At 51.2% G+C, this 17245-nt stretch overlaps 1 protein-coding gene across 1 annotated transcript in view; it reads right to left on the bottom strand.

The window, feature by feature from the left end:
* Window positions 1–17245, bottom strand: part of LOC144480123 (glutamate receptor ionotropic, delta-1-like) — a 791184-nt gene that overhangs the window by 115489 nt on the left and 658450 nt on the right. The window contains exon 5 of the mRNA XM_078199268.1: window positions 7143–7196. Coding sequence (XP_078055394.1) covers window positions 7143–7196 — 54 coding nt within the window. The remainder of the gene's footprint in view (window positions 1–7142; window positions 7197–17245) is intronic.

Here is a 17245-nt window from a genome sequence, read left to right as displayed (position 1 = left end):
TTGTGGAGAGTCTGCAATTGGTCTATTTGTGCGCTGGCACATATTCCCCGGGACAGGGCGTCTGGGGGCTCATTGAGCTTCCCGGGCCAGTATAAGATGTCATAATTGTAGGTGGAAAGCTCGATTCTCCACCTCAATATTTTATCATTTTTGATCTTGCCCCGCTGCGTGTTATTAAACATGAATGCAACTGACCGTTGGTCCGTGAGTAAGGTGAATCGTTTACCAGCTAAGTAGTGGCGCCAGTGCCGTACAGCTTCCACTATGGCTTGGGCTTCCTTTTTGACGGAGGAGTGTCAAATTTCAGGGCCTTGGAGGGTTCGTGAGAAGAAGGCCACGGGTCTGCCCGCCTGGTTAAGGGTGGCGGCTAGGGCGAAGTCAGACGCATCGCTCTCCACCTGGAACGGGATGGATTCGTCTACAGCGTGCATCGTGGCCTTAGCGATGTCTGCTTTGATGCGGTCGAAGGCCAGGCGGGCCTCTGCCGTCAGGGGAAAAGAGGTGGATTTGATGAGCGGACGGGCTTTATCCGCATAATTGGGGACCCACTGGGCGTAATACGAGAAGAAGCCCAGGCATCTCCTCAGTGCTTTGAGGCTGGTGGGGAGGGGGAGTTCCAGGAGGGGACACATGCGGTCGGGATCGGGACCGATGACCCCGTTTTCCACAACACAACCAAGGATGGCGAGGCGGTGTGTGCGGAATACGCACTTCTCCTTATTATAGGTCAGATTTAGGTGTGTGGCGGTGTGGAGGAATTTGTGGAGGTTGGCGTTGTGGTCCTGCTGATCATGGCCACAGATGGTGACGTTATCCAGGTACAGGAAGGTGGCCCGCAGCCCGTTCTGGTCTACCATTCGGTCCATCTCACGCTGGAAAACCGAGACCCCGTTGGTGACGCCGAAGGGGACCCTAAGGAAGTGATAGAGGCGGCCATCCGCCTCGAAGGCAGTATATTGGCGGTCATCCGGGCGGATAGGGAGCTGGTGGTATGCAGATTTTAAGTCGATGGTGGAGAACACCTGATATTGCGCAATCTGATTAACCATGTCAGATATGCGGGGAAGGGGGTACGCGTCCAGCTCCGTGTAGTGGTTAATGGTCTGACTGTAGTCAATGACCATGCGATGTTTCTCCCCAGTCTTAACAACTACTACTTGGGCTCTCCAGGGGCTGGTACTGGCCTCGATGATCCCCTCCCCTAGGAGCCGTTGTACTTCGGACCTGATAAAAGCCCTGTCTCCAGCACTGTACCGTCTGCTCTTGGTGGTGATGAGCTTGCAGTCAGGGGTGAGATTTTCAAACAGTGAGGGAGGGGCGACTTTAAGAGTCGAGAGGCTGCAGGTGGTGCGCGGTGGGCGATCTAATAACTGCTGATTGCAAACGGAGAGCGGGGGAAAAGGCCCATTATATTCCATGGTGACGCTCTTAAGGTGACACAGGAAATCTAGCCCCTTTATGAGGTGTGCTCTGTCTGGCCGATAGAAGTGCGGCTTGCACTCTGCGCAGACCTGGCAGTGTCTGGTTATAGACCTGACTTCCTCAATGGAGTAGGGCAGGTTACGGGTTTTAATGAAGTTACAAAACCTGGTGACCCCCGGGTGGCAGAGGTCGTTGTGGAGAGTCTGCAATTGGTCTATTTGTGCGCTGGCACATATTCCCCGGGACAGGGCGTCTGGGGGCTCATTGAGCTTCAGGGCCTTGGAGGGTTCGTGAGAAGAAGGCCACGGGTCTGCCCGCCTGGTTAAGGGTGGCGGCAGCGCAGAGTTGTGGCAGCACGAGGAGCCTGAAATTTTTGTACACTGTGCCCCGTACAGTCAGGGTCGCCACGCAGTACCCGAGGACATCCACCGAGTGGGACTTTGAAGCCATGGAGATCGTTTGCTTCACTGGCAGTACTGAAAAGGCGTAGCGACTCACTGTGTTAGGGTGAATAAAGCTCTCCGTACTCCCACAGTCAAATAAACAGTTTGTAGTGCGACCATTTACCTCGATGTCCATCATGGACCTGGCGAGTTGGTGAGGCCTGGATTGGTCCAGCGTAACCGAAGCCACCGTTGGATTTTGCAACGCGGCTGACGGCGTCCAAGATGGTGGCCCGCACGGTTCACACGCGGCTGATGGCGTCCAAGATGGCGGCCCACACAGGTCGCACGTGGCGCTACTGGGCTTGGAGGTCGATTTCGCCCTGCATTCCTTCACGTAATGGCCCTTCTTTCCACACCCAGAGCAGATCACATCCTTCGCCGGGCAGCGTTGTCGGGGGTGCTTCCCCAGGCCGCAGAAGTAGCACTTCGGGCCTCCGGAGACTGCCGCAGCGGTCGGGTCATTGGTGGGACGTGGCGTGGCGTAGGCCTGCGGCCCTCCCAAGCACAGAGGTGGCGGCGACCACGGTGTCCACGATGAGCCCCTGTGGTCGGGGGTGTAGGCCTCGAGATTACGGAAGGCCACCTCTAACGAGTCGGCAAGCACCACAGTCTTTTGTAGGTCCAGCCCACCCTGTTCCAGCAGTCGTTGTCGGATATAGTTTGATCTGATACCCGTGACATAGGCATCTCTGATTAAGTCCTCAGTGTTTTGGGCGGCTGTTACGGCCTTGCAGTTGCAGGCCCTGCCAAGTGCTCGCAACGCACGCAGGAATTGATCACCCGATTCTCCTGGCTGTTGTCTGCGAGTAGCCAGAAGATGTCTGACGTAGATTTCATTAGACTGTTTGTTGTACTGGCCTTTTAAAAGTTCGATCGCATCCTTGTAAGTTTCAGCGTCTCGAATCATCGAGAATACTTGATCACTTAGCCGGGCGTGGAGCACGTGTAGCTAGTTGGTTTCGGTCCGGACGACGGAGGCGGAGCTGGTGAGGAAAGTTTTGAAACAGCGCAGCCAGTGATCGAAGCTGTTCGAGGCTCCTACAGCTTGAGGATCCAATTCGAGTCTATCGGGTTTTAGTATCTGCTCCATCCCAAAACTGTTTGCTAATAAAATTGATGCACTATCAATCAAGCAAAGACTAGTTTGTATGCAAGAACAAATAGGCTTTTATTAGCAAAAGACTTGGAGCACACCCATGCCGATGAACTGGTCCAGAGACTGAGGCAGGGGGTGGGGAGCAGTCACCTTTATACCTGGACCAGGGCGGGAGGAGTCCCAGGCAGGGCCGGCAGGGGCATGTCCAGGCATGTCACACACACACACAGGCAATAAGCTCGCAGTGGTTTACCACAGGGCCGCGAGGGGGAGGTGTGCGTTAAGGATAGTGTTATAAAGAGGAATCTTACAAGGCAGCTCTCATATCTTTGCCAGGATTCTCTGGCCTCACTGCGGTGTTTTTCTCAGCGGTGGGAGGCGGTGTGCTATTGGCTGGTGGTAGGGTTTTCTGTTCCCGCCACGGTCAATGGGATCTCTCATTGAATCCACCCCCATCCCACCGGGAAAGACACCGGAAGACAGACCCCGCCACTGGCATAGAGAGGCAGAAGACTGTGCCCCTTGTTTCACAACTTTAATAAATACTCCATTCCTTTCTAGGAAGAGTGAGAGGTGATCTAATTGATGTCTTTAAAATGATGAAGAGATTCTGATACTCTAATAGCTGCGAGGAACAGACAACCAACAAGCCTGCTAAACAAACAGGGGTTATCTGGGGGAAATAACTCTATACAAGACAGAGATAAGAATGCTTCCGAACTCCACGAATCCCGGACTCTAACTGCCGGAAAGCCCACACTCCCGCTCTCGATTTGTGCGCCTCACCGTGATTTTCCGGATGGGTCATGTGACCCACAGGTAACTTGCCCCTTAAAGGAGCAGGCTACCACAGCGACAGGTGGAGAATAATTTCAACACACTGCAAATGGCAGTGGGTTCAGCATTGATTCCACTAGCACCCTGCTCGTGACACAGCTCACTCACAAACTATACTCGCCCTTTTCCCATTTTCAATCCACCTTTGGAGCTTCTCTCCTTACCGTGCACCATCTGCTCCCACCATTCTTCCAGACAACGCACTGCACATTGTAACTATTCACAGCATTAAAATAACTCAATCTCCTGCCTGAAACTCCAATCAGCATCTTCTCCATTTATTATCTGCCCCGAACTGGAACAATCTCTGTTCAAACTTCATGCAGTTTTGTAATTTTCTCTCCCCTTAACTTTCTCTGTTCAATAACTTCTCGAATCCCTCCAAATACCTGACTTCCCTGGTATCATTCCAGTAAACCTCCTCCATTCCCTCCACAAAGCCCAGCGCTGCCCAGTGCTGCCCAGCGCTGCCCACAGCCCTCCAGTTGTAGTGAAAAGAAGTGAGGGGGGTGCGAAAGAAAGCATGGGCTGGAGTAACAGATCAATCTGGGCAGGAGTTTGGGCTGCGTGAATTTAGATTGAGATTGTTTCCAGCCTTGAGGAACAGGCAGCAAGATGTGAAACCAGAGCTCTTATTGATGTTAGGCATTGCACTGCAGAGCTTCCCAATACTCAGTGCTGTAGGGAAGCTGCAGTATCTCTCAGCTGTTTAGTTACTAATGTGCCTGTGGGAACAGACACAGTGCGTTCAGAGATCATTTACATAGCTTAACATTTGCACATTTCTTGCTCTTTGCAATGTAATCATTTAGAAGGAGAATCAAAGGAGTAACAAGGAGACCAAAACTACACAAAGTATTCCAGATGTGGTCTCTCAAGTCTCTGTACAGCTGCAGTAAAACTTACCGACTTTTACATTCCATTCCCATTGCAATAAACACCAACATTCTGTTTACCTTCCCAACCACTTGCTGCGCCCCACAAAAACCCCACACCCCCACACAAACCCCACACCCCCGCCCCAACCCCGCACCCCCACACAAACCCCACACCCCCGCCCCAACCCCGCACCCCCACACAAACACCACACCCCCGCCCCAACCCCGCACCCCCACACAAACCCTGCACCCCCCGCACCCCCCCAACACCGCACCCCCACACAAACCCTGCACCCCCCGCACCCCCCCAACCCCGCACCCCCCCAACCCCGCACCCCCCCCAACCCCGCACCCCCCCAACGCCGCACCCCCCCAACCCCGCACCCCCACACAAACCCTGCACCCCCCGCACCCCCCAACCCCGCACCCCCCCAACCCCGCACCCCCCCCAACCCCGCACCCCCCCAACCCCGCACCCCCCCCCAACCCCGCACCCCCACACAAACCCTGCACACCCCACACCCCAACCCCAACCCCGCAACCCCCCCAACTCCGCACCCCCCCCCAACACCGCACCCCCCCAACCCCGCACCCCCCCCAACCCCGCACCCCCACACAAACCCTGCACCCCCCGCACCCCCCCCAACCCCGCACCCCCCCCAACCCCGCACCCCCACACAAACCCTGCACCCCCCGCACTCCCCCCAACCCTGCACTCCCACACAAACCCTGCACACCCCGCACCCTCCCTAACCCCGCATCCCCCCAACCCCGCACCCCCCCAACCCCGCACCCCCCCCAACCCTGCACTCCCACACAAACCCTGCACACCCCGCACCCCCCCTAACCCCGCACCCCCCCTAACCCCGCACTCCCCTAACCCCGCACCCCCCCTAACCCCGCACCCCCCCAACCCCGCACCCCCCCATCCCCGCACCCCCCCCAACCCTGCACTCCCACACAAACCCTGCACACCCCGCACCCCCCCTAACCCCGCAACCCCCCTAACCCCGCACCCCCCCCAACCCCGCACCCCATCCCCGCACTCCCACACAAACCCTGCACCCCCCGCACCCCCGCCCCAACCCCGCACCCTCACACAAACCCTGCACCCCCCGGACCCCCACCCCAACCCCCGCCCCAACCACGCACCCCCGCCCCAACCACGCACCCCCGCCCCAACCCCGCACCCCCGCACAAACCCTGCACCCCCCGCAACCCCGCCCCAACCCCGCACCCCCGCCCCAACCACGCACCCCCGCCCCAACCCCGCACCCCTGCCCCAACCACGCACCCCCGCCCCAACCCCGCACCCCCGCCCCAACCACGCACCCCCGCCCCAACCCCACACCCCCACACAAACCCTGCACCCCCCGGACCCCCACCACAACCCCTCACCCCCGCCCCAACCCCGCACCCCCACACAAACCCTGCACCCCCCGGACCCCCACCCTAACCCCGCACCCCCACACAAACCCTGCACCCCCCGGACCCCCACCCCAAGCACGCACCCCCGCCCCAACCCCACACCCCCACACAAACCCTGCACCCCCCGGACCCCCACCCCAACCACGCACCCCCACCCCAACCCCACACCTCCACACAGACCCTGCACCCCCGGACCCCCACCCCAACCACGCACCCCCGCCCCAACCCCGCACCCCCACACAAACCCTGCACCCCCCACACCCCCGCCCCCACACCTCCACACAAACCCCGCACCCCCACCCCAACCCCGCACTCCCACACAAACCCTGCACCCCCGCCCAAACCCCACACCCCCGCCCCAACCCCACACTCCCACACAAACTCTGCACACCCCGCATCCCCGCCCCAACCCTGCACCCCCCACACCAACCTTGCACCCCCGCCCAAACCCCGCATCCCCCGCATCCCCGCCCCAACCCCGCACCCCCGCCTACCCCTCCACCCCCGCACACGTCCACCCATGCACCCCTCCACCCCTGCACCCCTCCACCCCTCCACACATCCACCCATGCACCCCTCCTCCCCCGCACCCCTCCACCCCCGCACCAGTCCTCTGTCAAATAAACTTTGAAGTCACAACTATTGCCTATTGGCTGCAGATTTACGTCAGGAAACTCTCCTGCAAGTTGGCAGCCAGCATCTCTGTCCAGCCACTTGCTAAACCCCTGGCCTGTTCCTTCGTAGTAAGAGTTTGAACAACACCAGGTTCCTTCATTCCCAGTTGTGAATTTGGCAGTGCTGCTACTGGAACAGCTGAAATTCTGATACTCCCAACTCTTCACAATCCCAGTACAGGAATCCCCCCGCCCCCAGGTGGCTCCGAATTCTTATTCTCCCTTCCTCCTGTTGGAGAATTGACTTCCTCTGACAACTCCGAGATTGGACAATCACCAGTGTGTGAATTTTGGAGAACAATCCACCTTTGATGAAACAAGATGTCATTGTTGATGCCCGGGACAATGGCTGTGGGCTTACCTCATTTACAAAGACCCAGTGGCTGTCCTTTGATGCTAAGTTTGTCTCCACTGCCTGAAAAACACAAAGAGGGACAACATTATAACAGATCAAAGGAGGTCTGACCAGACAATCGGGTCCTCCAGTAATGACTTAGAGAATTGATAATATTTCTAAAGTACCAAAATGACTTCACAAATACTCCAGGCTGCTGAGTTTCTTTCTGAGTAACACTAATATGTTGCATTTTTTATTGAAGGAGTTTTTTCTACTTTTATTTTTTTCTATTCATTTGTGGGATGGGGCATTGCCTCCTTTGTTATTATTCACACATGGGATGTGGGCGTCGCTGGCTGCCCAGCATTTATTGCCCATCCCTAGTTGCCAGAGGGCAGTTGAGAGTCAGCCACATTGCTGTGGCTCTGGAGTCACATGTAGGCCAGACCGGGTAAGGACGGCAGATTTCCTTCCCTAAAGGACATTAATGAACCAGATGGGTTTTTCCAACAATCGGCAATGGTTTCATGGTCATCAGTAGATTCTTAATTCCAGATTTTGATTGGATTCAAATTTCTTCCTCAGCCAGAGCATTACCCTGGGTCTCTGGGTCACCAGCCCAGTGACAATGCCACTGCGTCACTGCCTCTTCTTTACTTTTGTTCTTGGGTTGTGGGCAGCTTTGGCATAACCCCATTTATTAGCCAGGCTGAGTGGGCATTGAGAGTTTACCACAGAATGTACAGCGGCAGTCACATGTCGACTAGAACAAGTAGAAATAACTGAGCAGTTTATCCCCATCAACTTTCAGCCTCACTCTTTTCAAGCTAGAGTGGAATTTGAGCTCATTGAGCTTGGGATTCCCAGCCGTGCCGTACCCACTTTGCTACTGTCCAAATACTCCTGGTCACACACACTGAAACTATGCAAAGGCCAATAGAAACCTTGCAGATCCAAATAAACTAGCCAATCAAATGAAGTGGGCAGTAATATGGATTTTTGTTGTGTTGATTGAGTGATGAATGTTGGCCAAGGAACATGGAGAGATTCCTGCTCGTATTTGATGAGAGCAATAGGATCTACATCACACACAGCCCCTCTGACAGTGCGGCACTCCCTCAGTACTGACCATCTGACAGTGCGGCGTTCCCTCAGTACTGACCCTCTGAGAGTGCAGCACTCCCTCAGTGCTGACCCTCTGACAGTGCGGCACTCCCTCAGTACTGACCCTCTGAGAGTGCAGCACTCCCTCAGTACTGACCCTCTGACAGTGCAACACTCCCTCAATGCTGACCCTCTGACAGTGCGGCACTCCCTCAGTACTGACCCTCTGACAATACGGCACTCCCTCAGTATTGACCCTCTGACAGTGCGGCACTCCCTCAGTACTGACCCTCTGACAGTGCGGCACTCCCTCAGTACTGACCCTCTGACAGTGCAGCACTCTCTCAGCACTGACCTTCTGACAGTGCGGCACTCCCTCAGTACTGACCCTCTGACAGTGCAGCACTCCCTCAGTCCTATCTGCCCCGCACAACAATTCTTTGTATTAAATCCCGCACAACGTGCCCACAGCAATGAAACTCTGACAATTCAGCACTCCACTCAGTGCTGCTCTGGGGGTGTTAGTCTGCGCTCTCGCGTACATGTCTGTGGAGTGAGAATTGAACTCACAACCTTTTGGCTCAGAGCTCAACTCAGTGAAGGTGATTATATTTTGTAATTATTGCACAAGGTTGTTACAGAATGATAATTCCAAACAAGCACAAAATGATGACAACGATTCGCCCGAATAAATTCCAAATACTGCTGCCAACAGGAAAATTGGTGCCGTTCTCACCGGCATCTGGGCGACTGAGGTGGAATTCGACCAACTCAAACTCAGATGCCTGCCCCCGTATGAATGACGTTGGGTCAAACCCGCCAGGAGTGCAGGGCTCCCGAATCAATGAGCAGCTGTTCAGCTGACATTCAATAACACTTCCTGCTTTTCCTTCTCTCTGAATAACTGAAGGAAGAATCACCCAGTCTCACGTTAATCCAGGAAGCATTTCATCTGAGATGGTTTATCAGGTCAATCTTTTGGAATTATAACTGTGGATTTACCTCGGAAAGTCTCGACTGCAGCAAGAACTCAGCAAAAAATCATTGAAACCCAGAACTGAACTGATCCCCAAAATTCAGTTCATTATAAAACGAATTAGATATTCCGTTTCAAATATGTGACAGCAGTGAATCGAGCTGTAGTTTTCCGCGTGACAACTGCACCACAGTGGTTCTATCTTTCACACCAACCCATGATAATACAATGAGGTATAGTTCTGAAATTGTACCTCGTGCAGGCGGTGGCACGGTACACTAGGGGATTTGAGCTTGTGTACTGATGCGCGTTATCACACACGAGGCGTGAGATGCTCAGGAAATAAAGGCTTTTATTTACTGTTACAACGAAGCTCCCAAGTATAGTACACGATCCCAGACTGAGGGGTCCCAGACAGAGCAGTGACCTTTATACCTCTCCCAGGAGGCGGAGCCCGACTGGGATGTACCATAATAACTATAATACAGGTGTAACAGCCCAACCCTAACCCCAACAGCAACAAGTAGAACAACCCATCCCTAACCCCAACAGCAACATATATACATACTTGTAGTACTGGCCAGACCCTGGCTCAGTACTATCTAGTGGGAACCAACGATGGTTCACCACATGTACAATAAAGCAGAGAGATATGGATTCGCACATATAAGGGGAGGTGATGGCCTAGTGGTATTATTGCTGGACAATTAATCCAGAAACTCTACTAATGTTCTGGGGACCCGGGTTCGAATCCTGCCACGGCAGATGGGGGAATTTGAATTCAATAAAAAATACTTAGAATTAAGAATCTACTAGTGACCATGAAACCATTGTCGATTGTCGGAAAAACCCATCTGGTTCACGAATGTCCTTTAGGGAAGGAAATCTGCTGTCCTTACCCGGTCTGGCCTACATGTGACTCCAGAGCCACAGCAATGTGGTTGACTCTCAACTGCCCTCCAAGAGTAACTACGGATGGGCAATAAATGCTGGCCAACCAGCGACGCCCATGTCCCATAAATTAATTAAAAAAAATATAAAGCCTCACGAGTCTCCATTTCCATCTAATCTTGGAAGACAAACACTCCCATACAGGGAGGGAGAGTTATCCCAATACCAGCTCCTGATAGGCACACCAACTGCTCACCATCCCAGAACAGTTGTTAAGAAGGTGAACATTGATGAGGAAAAAGCTAAATCACGTAGAAAGAGTGCTTTAATTACAGTTTTCACATGTCGGATCTGGCATGTTTGTTACATGTGCGTTCGTTTACCCCAGTCCAACGCCGGCATCTCCACATCATGGTTAAATACATACATTGAATAAATATCTGCATCCTTCGGAATCCACAAAACACCCTGTTACAGGGAGACTTGAGTGGCGTGTCATCCGAGATAAATTCCTGCCTGGTTTATCCTATGGAATTTCCTATTTACATATCCCATTTAAACTCCCACTCATGTATTCGAAGCAAAACCCTAATCATTGGGCGGCACTGTGGCGCAGTGGTTTGCACTGCTGCCTCACAGCTCCAGGGACCCGGGTTCGATTCCCAGCTTGGGTCACTGTCTGTGTGGAGTCTGCACGTTCTCCCCGTGTCTGCGTGGGTTTCCTCCGGGTGCTCCGGTTTCCTTCCACAGTCCAAAGATGTGCGGGTTAGGGTAATTGGCCATGCTAAATTGCCCCTTAGTGTCAGGGAATGTGTAGGTTAGAGGGATTAGTGGGGTAAATTTGTGGGGATAGGGCCTGGGATGGGATTGTTGTCGGTGCAGACTCGATGGGCCGAATGGCCTCCTTCTACAATGTAGGGGTTCTATGATCTATATAAATTCTTGCCTGCGTATGGGAGTAGTTTTGTACAGTTTTTTAAGGTTTCATTTTATGCTGTGACAAGAATATCAAAATAATGGAAATGAAACATCTCAGTATAACAATCTCGATTGTAGATTCACTGATTGGAGACCTCAGTGCTGAGCTTGTAAACATTGGATCCGTGACGCTGAAGACATATGAAGAGTATTAAATATTCTCAAAGTGTAATTCATTCACTATTCTTCATCTGTACAGATCAAACTATCACCCAGTCTGGAAAGGTTACAATACCATCCTGTTCCTCTCGTTCTGTTTCTGACTGTTCATTATTGATATAAAAGTCACACAGGTTTGTCTCACTGTCCTATTTCTCCTGATCATGTCCAGTTCTATTCCTTCACTTTTTTGCCTCTATTTAAGGAGCTGACTCTGCAGTTTCCTTTGCCATCAACCTCCAGCTTCTCTTCATTTCTATTTGGCTGCAGCCAGCTGTCCATTTTAATTCTGGGATCTGCTCCAATATATTTTCTCTTGATCAAATCAAATGGCTAACTTATGAATCGTGGATTCTGCCCTGACAGAGCGCCATCTGTAGCCACAACAGAGCATCGTTTACCAGCTCTTCATTCACAGAATGGCGAACCCATTCATGGCACCGAGAGGATGTCTCCCCTCATGGGGGAATCTGGAACGAGGGATCACAGCTTCAGAATAAGGGCTCTCCCATTTAGGATGAAGACAAGGAGGAGTTTCTTCTCTCAGAGCCTGGTTAATACTTGCAATTCTCGACCGCAGACAGCAGGGGAAGCTGCGCCATTAAATATAGTCACCGTCGAGTTTGGCAGATTCTTGATCAACAAGGGAGTGAAGGATTATGGGAGGCAGACAGCAAAGTGGAGTTAAGACCACAATCATGATCAGTCATGATCCTTTTGAATGGTGGAGTATTATGAGCAGTTTTGGGCCCGGATCTAAGGAAGGATGTGCTGGCCTTGGAAGGGGTCCAGAGGAGGTTCCCTGGAATGATCCCTGGAATGAAGAGCTTGTCGTGTGAGGAACAGCTGAGGACTCTGGGTCTGTACTCGTTGGAGTTTAGAAGGATGAGGGGGAATCTTATTGAAACTTACAGGATACTGCGAGGCCTGGATAGAGTGGACGTGGAGAGGATGTTTCCGCGAGTAGGAAAACCTAGAACCAGAGGGCACAACCTCAGGCTAAAGGGACAATCCTTTAAAACAGAGATGAGGAGGAATTTCTTCAGCCAGAGAGTGGTGAATATGTGGAACTCTTTGCCGCAGAAGGCTGTGGAGTCCAGGTCATTGAGTGTCTTTAAGACAGAGATAGATAGGTTCTTGATTAATAAGGGGATCAGGGGTTATGGGGAAAAGGCAGGAGTTTAATCCGGACAAAATGGAGTTTAATCCGGACAAATGTGAGGTAATGCATTTTAGAAGATCTAATACAGATAGGAAATATACAGTAAATGGCAGAACCCTTAGGAGTATTGATAGGCAAAGGGATCTGGGTGTACAGGTACACAGGTCACTGAAAGTGGCAATGCAGGTGGAGAAGGTAGTAAAGAATGCATACGGCATGCTTGCCTTCATCGGCCGGGGTATTGAGTTTAAAAATTGGCAAGTCATGTTGCAGCTTTACAGAACCTTAGTGAGGCCGCACTTGGACTATAGTGTTCAATTCTGGTCGCCACACTACCAGAAGGCTTTGGAGAGGGTACAGAAAAGATTTACCAGGATGTTGCCTGGTATGGAGGGCATTAGCTATGAGGAGAGGTTGGAGAAACTTGGTTTGTTCTCACTGGAGCGACGGAGGTTGAGGGGAGACCTGGTAGAATTCTACAAGATTATGAGAGGCATGGACAGAGTGGATAGTCAGAAGCTCTTTCCCAGGGTGGAAGAGTCAATTACTAGAGGGCATAGGTTTAAGGTGTGAGGGGCAAGTTTTAAAAGAGATGTGCGAGGCAGATTTTTTACACAGAGAGTAGTGGGTGCCTGGAACTCATTGCCGGGGGAGGTAGTGTAAGTGGATACGGTAGTGACTTTTAAGGGGCGTCTTGACAAGTACATGAATGAGATGGGAATAGAGGGATATGGTCCCCGGAAGCATAGGGGGTTTTACTTAAGCCAGGCAGCATGGTCGGTGCAAGCTTGGAGGGCCGAAGGGCCTGTTCCTGTGCTGTAATTTTCTTTGTTCTTTGTTCTTTAATGGGGATGAGAAAAAAATCAGCCATGATTGAATGGTGGAGCAGACTCGATGGGCCGAGTGGCCTAATTCTGCTCCTATGTCTTATGGTCTTATGGTGAGGCAGGCTTGATGGGCTGAATGGCCTCCATCTGCTCCACTTATGTCCACTTGACCAATCACACCTGCCCACCCAATTTACCACGTTTTATTTTAATAAAAACAAAGCACTGCCCAAGTTTATGTTGCAGTCAACATGGAGCAATCTGAGTGGATGTTGAGACCAGGCTCGGAGGCTGTCAATACGACCAGCTTTAACAGCGTCTGTTTCTCTGTACCTGCGCTCTCTCCACAAAGCTTTTTCTGGACCACAGGTTCGATTACTGATGAGAAGCGGTTCCTTTCTTGACTCAACATTTCCTTATAAGAAAAGCTAAGCTGTCAGAAGTCAGATACAGGAGAAACGAGTGGAGATGTGAGAATAGAGAGAGGGCCAGATGGGGAGGTGGCCATGGAGACAGGACCCTGATTGTAGGCCAAAGGTCAGGCTGACCTTCAGCGTTGGCACCATCCCACTGACCGTCTGGACGCTGAACGGCCGGACAGCGTGAGGGCCTCAGAATGAGATGAAGGGAAGAAAATAAACTGAAATGAGTCATGTGAAAAGAAAATCCCAACACAACAACAGCATCATCTCACTTTGTTCAACATCATTTTTGGCACAAAGGAAATCTACAATAAAACAAGTAGATATTTTAGCAAAAGTCTTGAAAATAAAGAAGCAACTGGCTCACTTTATAACATTCCATCGGGAGAAAAGCCGGAAGAAATGTGAATGAGAAACAATGGTTTCTTTGGTATTGATGAGGCCAAGAATTGTCTTTCATTATAACCATGGGAACAGTATGTTGTCTTTGTCCTTCTGTATCTACTGCGTAATTATCTCGTGATACCTGCTGTCCAAAGATTGTAAGAACTCAGTGTCATCAAGCAAAGACCCACTTGCTGTGACATTACCCTTCACCTTTTGGTATAGTGGGTGGAGAGATGTTGACCTCTGAGCAGTTACTCACTGCCTAGGCAAGGCCAAGACTACTCTCAGCTACTCTGCTTCTGGGCTTTGCTTCCTACTTTGGGTTTGAGTTTCAAACTTATAAATCATAAATGTCAGAGCTCCTGAGGCACAGAGGAGCAACGCTGAGGACTTTACACAACAATGGTCAAAAGAGAAAGGGCAGTGATCAATCGGGTCACACATTTACACTGACGTGAAACTTTACACTTCTGGTGATAATCCCGTCCTGTGTCTCTCTCTTCACAGAGGCTGCCTGGCTTGCTGAGTATATCTAGCATTTTCTAACCAGAGTCATACCCAGTTCCTAATGGGTGTGAAAGCAGCCTGGAATTCAATAATAATTGGCAATGAACTGTACTGTACGCAGCAGTGCTGATAAACGCAATCATAGAAATCATAGAAACCCTACAGTGCAGAAGGAGGCCATTCGGCCCATCGAGTCTGCACCGACCACAATCCCACCCAGGCCCTACCCCCACATATTTACCCGCTAATCCCTCTAACCTACACATCCCAGGACTCTAAGGGGCAATTTTTAACCTGGCCAATCAACCTAACCCGCACATCTTTGGACTGTGGGAGGAAACCGGAGCACCCGGAGGAAACCCACGCAGACACGAGGAGAATGTGCAAACTCCACACAGACAGTGACCCGAGCCGGGAATCGAACCCGGGACCCTGGAGCTGTGAAGCAGCAGTGCTAACCACTGTGCTACCGTGCCGCCCAATGGGAAATGGAAATATAAAACAGCACTGAGCCATGTGATACTGACCCAGGAATTTATTAATGAGAAAATGTTCTACTCCCCAGAAATATAGATCATCATCTTGGTGTGAAGACAAGAAAATCTGCCCTCTCCACTAAAGTCGCCATAGTCCCAGATAACCATGGGCTGCTCTCACTCCATTGAGGCACAGTAAGAAGTCTCACAACACCAGGTTAAAGTCCAACAGGTTTATTTGGAATCACGAGCTTTCGGAGCACTGCTCCTTCATCAGGTGAATGGAGGTTAGTTCACAAACAGGACATATATAGGCAAAGACACAATTGCAAGATAATAACAGATTGAAATGTGAAGAATGGTTGGAATGCGAGTCTTTACAGGTAATCAAGTCTTTACAGGTACAGACAGTGTGAGTGGAGAGAGGGATAATCACAGATTAAAGAGGTGTGAATTGTCTCCAGCCAGTTAGTAATATTTTGCAAACCCAGGCCAAATGGTGGGGGTTACAGATAGTGTGACATGAACCCAAGATCCCGGTTGAGGCCGTCCTCATGCGTGCGGAACTTGGCTATCAGTTTCTGCTCAGCGATTCTGCGTTGTCGTGTCAAGGATATACAGCCTCTGATCTTCGGGTAAACGCTCTCCAAGGCGGCCTTCAAGACACACAACAACACAGAATCGCCGAGCAGAAACGGCATCTCCACATCCTTTGAGAGAAGGAGCTGACTGGTGGTGATTTTAATCTGAGGGTCACCACACCTCCGGTGAGGGGCAAGGCTGAGAAGGCGGGGCCTTCATGAATAACCTCAGCTGGTACAGGAATTGAACCCGCGTTACTGACATCCCTTCTCATCACGAAACAGCCGTCCAGCCAACTGAGCTAAACCGCCCTGCACCATCAATCGATTATTGGTGCAGACCAGCAGCTGTCAGCCAAGGGGTGAGTCTTTGTTGTAAAATTATGAACACAAAAGTATTTTCAAAGCGAAATATTCAATTTCTCAAGAGGAAATGACAGCAGTCGCATGTAAAGAAATGGAAACAAAAACAGAGAAATCCATCCTCTGAGCCGGGGGTTACATTTAATCAAAAACTACTTTAATTCAAGCTTCAAAATATAAGAAAACATTAAAGAGAAACACATCAAAGGACATGGTGTTCTTCACACTCAGACCACTTCCATCTCCTCCTTAATGGAATGGTAAATGTAACCTAACCTTTCTTTTCATAAAGTAATATATGAGGGCCATGGTAATAAAAGAATGTCCATCGCTTCCCCGCATGTTTAAAAACAGGTCTTTACAGCTGAAAGCGTCTGTCTGATGTACGTGTAGAAACAAGCCATTAGCAACATCAAACTTTGCCCAATCTCATTTGTAGATATGACCTGAAGAAATGCAGGTTCCTGAACCTCACTGAAGCCTAATGCAGTTTGAAATACTTTCCCAGAGTATTTCAGTATCTCCAGATACAAAACAAGTCTTCACCATTTATAGAAAAGCAATGGAAGGTGATAGAAAATTAGTGAAAAGTTTAACACAGAGATCAGCCCCCCAACACCCCTTTCCCCTCCCCCCTCTCCTTTTGTACATCCTCCTGTCCCCCCCTTTCTCTAAATAAATACTCATCTTTCCCAAATGCTTCCCCCCACTCCCAGTGCACCAGCTGAACTGGCCGTGAGAATTCAGCACAATTGCTAAATGACCCATACTGCATAAGCAATGCGGCATAATTGGTGCTGCGTAATTGGTGCTGCATAATCGGTGCAGTGTTATCAGTGCAGTGTAATCAATGCTGCATAATTGGTGCTGCATAATTGGTGCAGCGTAATCGGTGCAGCGTAATCGGTGCTCTGCCTTTTACCCAGAAACATCCCATCTTCTCCCATAAGTCAGTCAGACCTAATTACAACATTCCAGGTTGCATGGGGATTCCCATTTTTCCAGCTCGATGCTGAACGAGAGGCCACACGTCACTACCACCGGAAACGCCCCCCCGCCCCCCCCCCCCCCCCACCTTCCCCCACCACCCCCGACCCAGCCTCTGTCCCCACCATCAGGGTGATTTTCAGTGCAAGGCTGATTACGTTGGAAAACATATCCTGGGAAAGTCACGAGCAGTTGGATGCTGGTGGCGACTCCTCCTACAGTCCCCCCGCTGACTCCGCCCACAACGCAGCGGGCTGGGAGACTCACGCCTGACATCTCAACAAGAACCTCAGGTGAAACACCTGCT

This window comes from Mustelus asterias, chromosome 28 (genome assembly GCF_964213995.1).
Source record: "Mustelus asterias chromosome 28, sMusAst1.hap1.1, whole genome shotgun sequence".
NCBI lineage: Eukaryota > Metazoa > Chordata > Chondrichthyes > Carcharhiniformes > Triakidae > Mustelus > Mustelus asterias.
The sequence above is the reverse complement of the archived record's forward strand: the minus strand, read 5'-3'. Positions and strand labels throughout refer to the sequence as shown.